A 14,197-nucleotide genomic window follows, 5' to 3' on the forward strand; every position below is an offset into this window, starting at 1 on the left:
GTGTTATTTTAATGTTATAATAATGCTGCATTACAACAGAATTTCTAAAAAAGCAAATGTGATGGCCACAGAGATCTCTCTTGAATTCATTATGGTCACTATTACAATGAATACCAATTACAAGAGATAAAAAGGAATACACTGTTGGAATACATTGAGTGCAGCGTAAATTTATGAATAAGGCGAAGGAAAATTATTTACAAATTTTTAAAGCTGAAGTAATATGATCTTTTTACCCCCAAAAGAGTGCAAAAGGCTTGTCTCTAACAAGTATTTTCAAATAGCTGACTGTTTCAATACCTCTGACCGGTTTTGCCAGCTCTGAAAACACTCAAAAATACCAGCTGAAATCAAAGCAGCCTGAAATGTGTTCCATAACACAAATTTAGCCTTTCTTTAAATCTTCATGTATTAATATTTAAAATATACTATGCCTTTCATGCACATCATCAAATACAGACACATATTGTTCAGTCTATGGAAAGATACATAAGCAAACACGCAAGCCAACATGTGAGAATCAATTCTCCTCTAGCCATTTCCTTGCTTTTATTCGAGGCCAACCACTGACTTCAGTAGACTTATTCCAGATTTTACACCAAACGAGTGGAAAACCTGGCCAACTGTTTATCTTCTTCCTTTTGTTTTATTTTACTGCAAACTGCAATAGTAACACTGAATACAGTACACAAGTGTCAAGAAGCTAAGGCCAAGAATTTCAGAGGGCTCCGGATAACAGCTTCCCTTGAGACCCCAGACTAAAGGAGTTCAGTTTTCCAGCATAACATTTCACTAAGATATACTGCGTATTTATGTACAGCAAATAACTCAGGATCACTTGCTTGCTTTCTGCTAGTGAAACTGCTACACACAAATCAATCATTATTTCCTTGGGTTTATTCATTATTTTAACCTGACAGGTATGTTTAATTATTTCTATACTATGGCTGAATGGCAAATATTACAAATATGCTCTGCAGTGCTGGCTGTGATGGATAAAAAAACAACATTGGAACATTTTTATGTTTTCTGTAGGTGAATGCAAAATACCTCTTAACGTAAAGAGCAAGTTCAGCTTTTTCCAAAACCTGAATGTGCAATCTCCATGTTTAATTTCTGTAAAAGTCACATGGATCGATGCTAATAGTAGATGCATGCAGAAAAAGTAAGAGTATCTTCCAGGAAAAGCCATTTAACAAATAAGAAACTGAAACTAATAGTCACAAAAATATTTTACAGTACTCGCACAGCTCTGATTTTTTACATTGCATAGGTAATGTAACTGCTAGGAAAGTAAACGTGTACTGACTTAGAGAAGTGATTGTCCTGGTTTGGCCTAAACCAGGCCAGTTTTCCTTTCAGTGAATTTTACTTTCAGCTAAGTTTCTTCTAAGTAACTGCACTTTCTGAAACTAACTGCATGTTTTGCAGACAGTGTCTGCTTCCAGGACTGATAACGCTCGAAGTTTGTAGTTATCGCTGAGGCACCGGTAGGGATGTTATGCAGAAAGGCTCTTGCTGTACTTATTCCTAGAGAAACCAAGGTCGCTGCTAAATTCCTCACTGCTTACGAGTGAAGAGCCACAGGGGGGTCGCACCTGCAGGGAGGAGCAGACAGGGCAGGTGACCCAAAATTGACCAACAACGGTATTCCATCCCGTAGAAGTCATTAACAGTATAAAATGGGGGGATCACGAGGGTCTTGGCCCTTCTGTTTTTGGGGGCCTCTGCCTGCTTGGGCTGCTGCTGCTTCGGGCTGCTTCTGCGGCTTGAGCCTTTGGCCAGTGTCCAGGGAGGACTCTGTCCATTTTCCTGCTACTCCCAATCCCGATCCGGGCATCCCTGAATCCAGCTCTCGACCGTCGCTGGGCCCAGCCTGGGCCTTCCCAGAGCCTGCCCTGCAGTGCCGGTGGTGACGTGGCCAACATCGGGGGAGCTCGATCTTGGTTTTGTATATATTTGTATGTATTTGATTATTCCAATATTATTATTATACTTTTTCATTATTATAGTTTATTAAAACTGTTTTAACTTTCCAGCCTGTAAGTCTCTCTCCCTTTTCCCTTTCCCTTCGGGTAGGGGGGGAGGGTTAATAGAGAGCGTCTGCCACAGGTTTAATAGCCGGGCCAGCTTTAAACTGTGACAGTGATAAAAGTTACATATGTGCTGATGTATTTCTGCATTTTTAAAAAAAATCTAAATGCTTAATTTCTTCCTCCAAAGGAACCTTTAGGGCTATAAAGAAGGATATTACCCACAATTTCCTAAGTGGCCCCAGGACGCAAGGAAAGCAGCTTGCAGGTCTAGCAAGATGAGCTATTATCATATATGCAGCTGAGAAATATTTAGACAGAAATGCAATGAGCCTGTATTATCATGACAGATGAACCTGTTAGCTCATGTTTTTCTGAATTCCAGTGCTACAAAATTCTATCTTATAGTCAAAGCCTACAAAAGGAAAAAGACAGAAGCTGAATATGCACAGAACTGAGCTCCAGTGGATCAAGAACAAGAAATGGCAGCAACTCCTCACAGAAAAAGCAGTAACTGTGTAATTTAATGTGGCTCTAGCTCTGAGTGGTGTTCACACGGGGTGTCTATACTGTCAGGTTGGCTCCCCCTCTGCTCTGCTGCTCTGTCATTCTCCCCACGCATCCGCACTGCATACCTATTCGTGTTCTCCTTTCAGTGAACCATTTAGCTTCCTTGGCTGGGAGATGTTGATGTGAAAGAGAGGACCACGCACAGTAGAGCTTGAGCCCTATAGATAGTACGGACATGGGCCAGCTCCTACCACCCTGCCCTGCACTTGCTCCTTGATGTGGGGTCACGGAGCCTGCACTGACACCAACACTGACATCAAGTCTATGCACTCTGTATATACAAGATGTACGTTTGCACTCTCGCTGCTTACAGAAGGAGCTTTTCCTTCAGTCTCAAAGGTGCAAGACAGGAATGGGTGACAAAGGAGCAAAGGCTTAGGGAAACACACAACCAGAATCTTGCCATTTTAGTCTCCAGACAGATCTCTGCTTGCTGGTAAGTCTCGGGCTATTGATTTTCCTCACTGCAATGCTGCAAAACAAAGGAATAAACTTCTGTCAAGAGATAGCAAAAGGACAGAGGGCAGCAACTTGCCAGGAGAAGTAATTCTTTGAAACCTGTCCTGTGCATTTCTTATGGAAGAGTGATCCCTGCAACACAAGCAGCCCCAATATCATTATGCCTCCAAAAATCACATTCCTACAATGCGTTGTAATGCTCACGCAGCTCGATTGGTTATGTTCAGCTTCACAGTCCTGAAGTGAGCACAGCGAGAGGAAGAGCTGGGAGCACACTGCCAATAACCACAAGCAACACCCTGAAAGAACAGTTGCTGCTGTTACAGGATCTTTATTTGAGTCAATCTCTGCATATTCCTATTCTGGGAACCTGGCTGCTCTCAGTAAGGTGGGCTGGGCAGGCTAATTCAACAGAAACTGCAGGAATACCTCACCAGAGAAACACTCATCTGAATGCCAAGATGTGATACAAGTAGAATAAACGTGCAGAAATCCCAGAAGCAGCTCTATATATTTTTATGATGGAAGGCCACGGCTGACAGTGTTGAGTTAGCCCAAAGCACAAGACCCAACTCCATATACTTTAATTCTCGAAATAAATGTGCTTACTTGATGCTAGACGCCTGCAAGAAACATTTCCTGTTCTCTAAGTAATAAGTAACAGAAATTGAATACAGGTGCGCACTGCAAGCTGGCCCTCTCTTGCCCTTTCTTGTTCAGCTCTTTTAGGACCACTGAGCAGCATTCATGCATCTATTCTCTAATATGTTCAAAGCGTCAGTTTATGCCAAATTCCTATAGAAGTTCACTATTGGTAATGGGCATTATGTGTTCATGACACTTTCTAAAAGCTGTATAATTATTTATCTATTTTAATTAGAAACAGACTTACTAACTCACTCTTTGTGTTCAGATTCTTCCTCTGATTTTATGATCAAACAGCAGAAAACACTTCATATTAAAATAATTTACACAACAAAATTTCCCCCAATTGGGAGTTTTAAAACCTCATTTTGCTAGCCTCTGCTGTGGCTTTGTCTTGTGCAAAAACATTGGCCTCCCTGACATTTAAAAGCTCTTCTTTAGCACAGCCCTTCTAGAAGTCCATTTTCCTGGGCTCACTGCTCTGCTAAGAGAATGACAAAAGACAGAAAGCTTCCACCATTTAAAAAGAACGGCATAGTGAAAAACATCCTGAAACACTGCTTTCTGTAATACTTGTTTTTCTTCTTTCGTATCATCTTAACATTCATTTTTTTTTAATGACCAAAATCATATCGGTACCAAGCCAGTTCTGTGGTCCTGGTGCTAGGTGGACATCACCAAAGACTCTCATCCCCCAGCAAATGCAGCAGCACCTCTTCCCTTAAATTCAGGAATTGTTTTTTTTACACATGTATGCTCCAACTGGACACAGCCTGCCACTTTGTGTTGCTTACTGCTAGGGCCATGCTGAGACAGGGTAATGCTCACAGGGTGTCCAAATAGCACCCACTGTAACTGATATTAAGCCCGTAGGCTCCGTATTTCAGAGCCTGTATCCAAAAGGAATTCATGCCCTGGCTTAGTCTATTGCATCAACTTCTCTGCATTTTTTCCTGAGGGAAACTTTCCAAGCTGCTGTTAAAGAAAGCATTAATCTGGAGACTTCCATGTGGTCTAGCACTTGCTATGTCCCTATTATGATATCTACAGAGTTAATATTTTTGCCACAACATTTGGACACTTTATTTAGAAATCAGAAGAATTTGAGGCCATGTTAAATGTCAAGGCATGAAAACAGAATATTCCATGCCAGCCTTTCCCTATATGAATTTTAAAGATAAGCTGGAAATGGTTGGGGAGTGTGGGAGAATACGTAACTTTATTTCTTATGTCTAAAAGTCTCCAGGATCCCTCAAAAACACGCTTTATAAGGTGGAAGAACTCTGAGATAGTACAACAAATCTGCAAAGTGATAACCATAGAAACGGCCAACCCTGCTGCTATCACGTTAGTGCATACGTGTCAGAGAGTCACCAGGCGATCAGCAGTGCAGGTGCTCAAACAGCTGAATAGCACCGACAGGCAAAGGCTCATTCTCTTCCTCTGGCTGCTTGAACACTTGCACTCATTGGCATGGTGATTTCTGTGACTCAGGAGGGAGCAATTTGGCTGCCAAATCTAGACTGAGAATGGGAATTGGCATGTTCAAGCTTACTGCTTAAAGCTTTAAGAGCTTTAAATATTAACTTGGTTCAACTTGCATCACACCCTTACAGTTATTGCTGCAGAAATTTTAATGCGTTTCCAGCAGTAGGTTGGCTCAAGATTTTGTCACATTTTTCTCAACAACTCGCAGGCCACTAGTCTGTGTCTGGAAGTGACAATCATCTGATCTAATGAACCACCCTGGATACACAATTCATCCATTTCTTATCAAGAAAAAATGGCTATAGAGCTGAGTGAAAAGTCTCCTCCTCCCGCTATTTATCTAAGCAATCACTACTTGTGGCTGATGTCAGCAAATCTATTAACTAGACTACTAAGCTCTGTACTCCTGCTGAGCCAGAGGCTAGACTCGATGACCCCCCGAAGTCACTTCCCAACCCCAACTATTTTATGATTCTGTGATAACTTCAGTATTCCTGAAAGACAGAAACAGTGGCTACAGGGAAGCACTTCTGATACTGTATCTTTTACAGCAAAATAACAGATACTGCCTAACTTGACAGTCACTTTTTTTTTGTTAAAGCTTTAGATCCCAACATTTATAGAGCTCCTGTAAGCACTCCATCCATCCATCCATCCCTTGATATCAGCTCCTGTAAACGTGAGACCCTGGTTCCTTCTGCACTGAGACTGGGTGCGTAAATCAAAGAACACGTGATTTTTCTGACAGCTTGCCAGAGGTGAAATAAACTCTGAATGCAAACTTTGCAATTTTAAATGAAGTTAGACAACTATCAGTGAATTACAGCTGGGAAAGTCAGATCTTCTGAAACAAAACACCATCTATTGTTCTTGTAGATTACACAATGTAAGTAAAGTTCATGCTAATGTGACAAAAAACCACACTTCTGTCTAAAATCCACAAACTTCTTCCCACTATAAACTATATTCTCCAGTATTTTCCTGTGTCTTAAAAACTAGACTGGCTCACAGGTCCTCTGATGCTCCTCCACTGAAGAGGAACATTGATCTAATGTTTTAACTGGCTCCTCAAGATGTGCTTTCTCAGGCTGACATTCAGGTAAAAAAGCATTCATACCTGAAAAGCTAAAGTCACTGTTGAATATGCAGCAAGTAAGTAACAAACCATGGAAGAAACACAAGCTTAGCGTGCTGACAGCCTGCAGAAACAGCTGTAAATGTTATATGATGTGTAAAAGTCTTCAGATTCTGTCTATCCCAAAGTCTCCAAAGGAACCTTGCACAGTGCTCAGAGCAGGCTGGGGGTATCTCACAGCGTTGCTCCTGTGCCTATGTTTTCCAGTCTGGAGAAAATCCTGCTCTGGTCTTTTGCAGTAGTCTCCTTTGCACAACCCCCAGTGATGTGATACTCCCTGCAACACAGCATCACCAGAGAAAGCACAGGAATTGTGCTTTGCCCTTGGATGCAGACGTGGTCATGCTCTGACTCGTGTTGACTGCCCTCGACAGTTTCCATGCTGCCTATAGAAAAAAATGTAGTCTGGATGCTAAAGAGGTTGTTCATTGGGGCAAGAAATGAAAACAGAGCACAGGTATGTTGCAAGACTGTTCACAGAAAAGTGCTGCTTTTTAGATCTCCTTCAGCTGATTCTTCTACTAAACAAACCAAAAAAATCTGCATTATTTACGCTATGCTTACAATATTGAACACAGTGGGCTATCAGATTTCAGCTACTGGTGTGGTAACACAGTGCTAATACTAATGGCTCTGAAATGGCTCTGAGAGTGGCTGCATGTTTTCTCAGGAAATCCTGATTCTCTGCCAACTTGCTGGCTGTTGTTTCCTTTTTCAATTCACCTTGTGTTGACTCTAATGATGCCAGTGGTGTGTTAGTGTGGGGGTGTACACAAAAATGCATTTCTGGTATGTAACATATAAGCAGCCTCTAGCAGCTCTGGAAATACAGAGCTGAAAGCCTTTATTTATACATATTTCAGACTGTATGTTATAGAAAATAGGACAGACTGGCACACTGGCACAAACAGCAAAACCTGCTTTTTCTCTTTAATGGCTTTTAAAGATTATTTTAATTTTCAATACAGACTGTCGAAGCGTGCACAGTTAATATCCCACATTATCTTTTCATTTTCTGATATTTGTGCTCAACTACTGTGCCTGTGTGCCACATTTTGCCATATTTACTTTCCACCCAAGTGGCGGGACAGAAAATTTAACCTAAGTGAAATATTTCAATTTCACTCCCAAACTCTACCGGTCCTTTTCTTATGCGTATCTTGCTTCAAGGCTTGGGCGGCGATTTCGCTGGATTTTGCAGGACAATACTGCAGGGAGCGGTAAAGCCTTTAAGTATACTTTTTTCTTTGCTCAGTGCACCTGCAGACCAGAGCAGCATGTGAGGCCCTTGATGATAACCTGCTGCATGCAGCAGGGTCCACAGCTCCCTTTTGTGTTGTGCAGAGCTAACCATGCAGTACTCAAACAAATCATAACAGCCACATGTAACCTAGGGAGAATGTTTTTCACCACAAATATTAATGAAGTTGTCACTTACAAGTTCTTCACATCAACGATTCCTCGAAAGGCTTTTCTAGGGATTCCTTTTATCTGGTTTTCACTCAGGTCTCTGAATAAGGGAAGAGAAAAAAAAATTCACTGTATTAACAAAGAGAATACATTTCTCAAATCTACATGAGATAATGGAACATAAATATGCTTGGAAAAGTAAATATTTCTGGACTTGTTACACCACACGATGTTTTCAATTTTCTTTATCTCCTCTAGAGGTCTGTGGCATGAGCTGAAATGATTCTCCAATGAAAACCACCAGAATTCGTAATACAAATGTCAGAAATTCCAAAAAACATCACTCAAATGTGGTCATGACGCTGGCACAATGCCATGATTCGCTGTCAGAGTACCTGTAGCCAAATTTTAATGCTTGAAATTGCAGCCCTGTAGTGTAAATGTAATTTTCTCACCATGCTCCTGTTTGTTTACCGACTGCAAAAACACTTGACTACCCCTGCTCAGATTACAGCCCCTTATTTGAAATTAATATTCAGGAAAAACATGACAAACATTCTCTTGTGAGTTTTGTAAATTTACAGTGAAAAGATCTTGATCCACTGCATTAAAAAAACCCACTGCATTGTATATCAATGGGAATGACAGAATTTTTAACCTTGTTTTTTAAAAAAAAAAAACAAAACAAACAAACCAGCAGCAATTCAAATCGTCTTTCTAGTACTTAAAACATTACAAAATGTTTCCATTTAAATCATTACATCTGCATTGTGAGTGCAGGTAGAGCAACGAGCACTGCAGGTTACAGTCTTCTGTTACACAACCTGCATTCGGTTGCTTTTTCCTTTGATACGATATCAATATTTCCACTGGAATTTTCCAAGTCCACAACCCTCTACCAGGGCCAATGGAGGTAGGAAGGAGGGCATCGGGAACGGGAGGGAAACGGACACAGAGTCAGAAAGCTGGGATGTGCACGCTAAGGAAAAGCAGCACTCATCACAATGATTTCTTTGCTGGTACCCTGTCAGCAGAGGAAAGAGGGAGCGATTTCACTCCGGTTCAGGGTACAAAGGGGAGGGAAGAGAGAAGTGTGGGAAGGTGAAAGCAAGGCAGAAGAGTGGGAAAGAAAAATGGAAGAAATATGCAAATGGAGGAAAAGGAAGGGATGGCTGGAGAAAAGGACAAAGAAAGGTGATACCACGGCGCAGGATCTTACACGGTGCATCATTTGGTGTGACTGGGTCCCTACGTTATAGAAGCCTGAAACTTTGTCCCATTTTCAGAAAGAAACTCTGGCTTTCTAATGATTATTAAGACTGAACAGCAGTCAATCTGTACTCACCACCAGATACTCTTTGCTGTAAGTACATTTTGTGTTGCAGCAAGCCTCCTTCCTAGTCTCCACCAAATTGGCTTTATCAAATGAGAGGCCAGAAATCAGAGCCTGTCACAAAAGCCCACAGTGACATTGAGGGTCAAGACATGTCACGCAGGGCTTTCTTCTGCTTTCCATCAGGCAGATGGAAAAAAAAGGGGACTATGTCCTTGTCATGAGACTAATTCAATTTATACCAGTCACGCAGTCTACACCAAATTCTCAAAGTAGCCACAATTGTCCATTCAGACTATCACAAACAAAAATGTGCTGCTGGATACAAGTCTCTTTTTCAAGCCAGATTAAAATTCTTTGTGACCTTCACAATTTGCTTAACACTGATCCACACCCTGACCCTTCCTTCACCTCCCCTTTCTTTTGCCAGCAACAAAATATTAGTTCTTTAAAGACAGACCTTCAACCCAGACAAATGATCAGGCAGCCTGAATGGAGAAGGGTCGAAAGTAAAGTGTATTTCAGACCTGTAAGAAGGAAGTCTTATGCTGAAGACCGATTTCATGACAGGCAGTCACTTCAGTGTGACAGCGAGGCACAGCAGAGCTACAGTCAATGGTAAAAGCACGGCAAAATGGCTTAGGAAGGTAAAAATTAGTAAGATCTGAAGGCAAGAGGCACGCAAAGTAGAACGAAAAGAGCTTGAAAAAGTAGAACTGTGTGATCAAATAAAACCACACTAAACCCACCAACTTCTCAAGTTGCATTTTATTGTGCATTATTTCAAATCAGGTTTAAAAATAAATCAGGTTTTCAAGTACTGTTTTCTAATATTATTGTGCTCTAAAAGGGCTAATTTATATTTTTGCTTTCTGCTTTGTCTTTACGCCCAGCTCTCACTTGCAGTCAGGCAAAAACAGGGGACTGTAGGAAATTCATCCATTTTCTATGACAATCTTCTTGTAAATTGTTTTGATTTTATTTTCCATTTAGGCACTCTCCTCTACCTAACAATACTGTCTCTCTATATCTCCAGGATCGTGGACTGATTTCATAAATATCTCTAGTGCTCTGAAGAACTGCCAGCCTGCAAGGCATTAGTGACACAGCACGGAAGAAAATTCGTAACTGCATGCTTCATTTTCTGTAACTGCCTTCTCGCAATTATAATCATCCCTTTTTGAGATGGTTAGGAATAGTGTTCATCTCTGCTTCCCAATATTGTGCCAAACTTTTGTTATGTATCTTTCATAAGCAAGCAAACACCAGCCCGGCTCAGCCCATGCCCTTCACAAAATTTGCTCTGAGGGGGCAGAAGGTTGTAACAAGCAACTTGACTCATCAAGCAACATTTATCTTCAAGTTTCAGCTTTTCATTCCCTACTTCTCGTAACAGGCATAATGGGAAGCTCTCACTGACAGTACGTAAAATAAATTATTTATTAATAGCAACTGCAGAAAACCAGGTAAACTAATGTGAGGCCAAAAGAAAACCAGACAGACAAAAAAGAATTGTGGTATTCAAGAAAAAATAAACAACAAATCTGAAGAAAAATAAATTATGATTACAAATACATTTTCTATTTCTTAGACAAAGATTTCTAGCCATCTATTTCTGTAATGGAAGGTAAGTCTAGCACCTGGGAGAGCATGATAGATCCTAAGGAGGAAATCTGAAAAGATCCAGCTTTAGAAAAACATATATTTCCAAAAACCCTCACCCTAACAGACAATGTTAGAGGGCTGACCAAAAGCACCTGACCCAAGGACAAAATAAAACATGTCAGTACATCAGCAGCACCCTCCTTCACAAAGGTTCATCTGTACACAAAGCAACAAGCCCAATAACAACAGAAACAGGTTCACCTGCACTCTGATAAAAAAGACATGGAGACAAATGAATGTTTTTGGATTAAATCATTCTTCCTATTATTTTGATAAATACAGACACGTTTTATCCAGTTCAACCTGCCACACAGCCTTCAAGCAGTGTAAATGGCACAGAGGTTCTGCAGCCAGCCACTGCCCAGGTAAAGTATAGTCTCTTTTTGGAAGTGCCCTCCTGCCTCCTTCACACAGGTGTCCTGCACGATGGAAACACGCTTGAAAGGGCCTCGGCAGCAGATCACAGAGGGCCCAGCTAAGTGAAAAGCACAGCAGGCAATGATACTGAATACATTCAACCAACAGCTCCCACAGCCAGCAGCGTGCGGTGAACACCCCTAAGGAAAGAGCACTCTCATTTCGGAGATGGGCAAACCGAGCCACGGAGATATTAAAGAACTTTGACTTCAAGTTTGCACAGATCAGAGACACAGAGCTAACAAAACCCAGCAGCTGTGGCTCACATGCCCTCGCAGCACAGCAGACCACACATTAGTCTAACCCAGACTCAAAACAAGAGTTGGCACAAGTCAATAGATTTTTTTAGTTTTTATTTTAACTAAAATCCTTTGGACACAGATTAACTCCCTCTGCAAGTATAATGTTGTTTTCCTGATCTTCAAATGTGAATTGCAAGAGCCTCACTGATAAAAGGATTGGAAAGGAAAAAAAAAACACCCAAAAGTGCTGACGTTTTCTAAGTGCCTCTGCACTCTTTGCTATAATGCTGGTTTTAGCTTCCTGCTTTAATGCTGGTTATTGCATCCTGAGTGAAATTTCAATGATCTAACATAGCAGTAAAATACATTAACTTTTTTTTTTTTAATTTGCCAGTGACAGAACATAAATTAGTTAACTGGAACATAGACCCTATGAACATTCATAAAATAGTCTTCACTTAAACTTCAGTTCTAAAACATTAAAATAGCTACTTTAATATCACTTGCAAATTACAGTGGTACTGAAAATAAGACGTCTTATATGAAAATCAAAAAGTCAAAACTGATAGCGTTATGCTTAGGTTGTCTCCCTTTTCAAAAACAAAACAAAAAAAAACCACAAAAAAACTCTTTGTGCATTTACCATTTATTTTCCAGATCTTTTTTTGGCATACAGATTGTAAAATGTAAAAAGACTATTTTTAAACAAAGAACTGCCTGAAAAGCAGCTTGATTAAGAAGTGTTTATTGTGGTTGAACACTACTCTTTTATTATTTCTCCCGCTCAAATGAACTAAAAGAAAGACCACCATTCAGTGTTATCCCATAAAGAACTAGACTTGCGTTTAATGAGAAGACTTAAAGAACCAGCCATCAAGAGCAAATGCTTCACAGCCAAACATGTATCATTCCCAGTGTATTATTTTACATTGATCCCATAACAAAACAGTGAATTCACAGAGTTCATCATTAACACATGGAACGAACATTCAGCTAAAACGAAGGTAAAATCCAGAATAACTAACCTGGTTCCTTCAAGTACCTTCTAGCTTATCCACAATTCAGTTGCTTCTTGGAATAAGAAAGAAGAGCTCACACACAACTCTTACATCAGTTGACACAAAACCATAACACAAACACTGGTTGGTTCCACTGTATATGGCTTGAGAGTGCAAAATAACCAACTGTTGCCCATCATCTCTTCCTGACACAATAGTATTTGTCAGGAAAGTTCATGTTGCTTTTTTTTGTTTTGCAAAGCAAACAACAGAAAGGTATGAATACTGATTTTAAGAGAGAGTGTCAGCTGCCACCAATGCTAAGAAATAAGTACTTTAATGGCTAGCTTCACCCCAGCTACACAATGTGCAGCTGAGAAAAACGAGAATTAGATAATCTGCATTGGTAGCTTGTTTACATTCTTTTACCAAATCGGATTTCTGGGTTAAAAACATTTCAGTCATATGAATTTATCAAAATAAAATAAAAGTTCTTGAGCTTTTGTGCACTATCAAAGTTTAGTGAGTATTGTTCAACCCAACATTTCTTTACAATCAGACTAAAACCAGGCTGAACTACTCTGCAAAAGGTCATGTACTTAACACAACCTGGTCACTGCAATTTGTCTCATTAGAATTAGTTTTAATTTGTACAGTATGTTACACATAAACTGTACCCTACTATGTTTCACTGAATTAAATAACACAATTAAGGAGTTAAAGATTAACAGATGGGGAAAAATTAGAGAGTATAATCCAAAGATAATAGGTACCTCTAAGTAACACATACTAAAAGATAAGTAAGTCGGTGGAGTGCGGAATGATACAAGTCAGCTTTTTCATAGAGCAAGAGCTGGAGGGAACATAACTTCTACAGACAGTGAAGAGAGAGAGCAAAGGGACCAACGCTTACTAAGGGAAGAGTTTGCAAGACAAAATGGGGTAATGTGCAATGAGACAGAAAGACAAAGGAAATCCATAGGGAAAAAAAAAGATGTTTATTCAATTATAACTGTAACAATTCCAGCATAGAATATTAATATTCAGAGTGTCTTTTTATTTTAACTAAAGGCTTGACACTCCCAAGGAAGCTTTGCTGTCTCCCAGAGTTTCTATTAGAATCCACAACTTGCAATGCCTCAAACCCCGCTTAACCTCAAGCATGGCATAACCAGGATCATAAAACCACCAGCAGAAGGGTTGCAGCACAGATTCCCTTCTAATTGCTCCAATTTCTTCTTGCCCATCAATACAATGCCCCTTCAAAGAAGTGCACAATATTACAGTTAATCTGGTCCCGTCCTCTGATGCAGCTCCAGCCACTCATTCTCAGGAAGCAGGGCAGAAGAACGCAGATCTGTCTCCTTTGCAATAAGCGTGCACTTGCAAAGGCTGCTGTGCCTTAAAAGGGTGTTAAGAAGACTGGGCCAAGAGCGTGATCACCATGACTGAGGTATGCAAGAAATGGATCCGAATTACTTGTGTGATAAATGTACGTGGAGGCATAAGTGCCAGTACGCACAAGCTCAAGGATGCAGACATTGAAATCGGATCAAAACAGACCCTGTAAATAAATTCAACCACATTTTTAAAAATGTCTTTGTATCACTTTAAGCTGCCCTTTCATTTACAGCAAAGAACAGAAGAATAATTCTTCCTGCTCTGCCAGAATTGCATGGCAGTTTTTTAATGGTTGAAATTAATATTTAACATTTTCAATAGCTAAATATTATTCTTATCTAGGATCTCTTGTCCTAGTATTTCCAAAACTGTTCAATACTAGAGTTTTTCCTGTTCTATAG

At 40.2% G+C, this 14,197-nt stretch overlaps 1 protein-coding gene across 1 annotated transcript in view; it reads right to left on the reverse strand.

The window, feature by feature from the left end:
* Nucleotides 1-14,197, reverse strand: part of SLIT3 (slit guidance ligand 3) — a 524,461-nt gene that overhangs the window by 245,119 nt on the left and 265,145 nt on the right. Inside the window, exon 5 of the mRNA XM_068417108.1 lies at nt 7,769-7,840. Coding sequence (XP_068273209.1) covers nt 7,769-7,840 — 72 coding nt within the window. The remainder of the gene's footprint in view (nt 1-7,768; nt 7,841-14,197) is intronic.

Source organism: Nyctibius grandis, chromosome 22, assembly GCF_013368605.1.
Source record: "Nyctibius grandis isolate bNycGra1 chromosome 22, bNycGra1.pri, whole genome shotgun sequence".
Classification (NCBI taxonomy): Eukaryota; Metazoa; Chordata; class Aves; order Nyctibiiformes; family Nyctibiidae; genus Nyctibius; species Nyctibius grandis.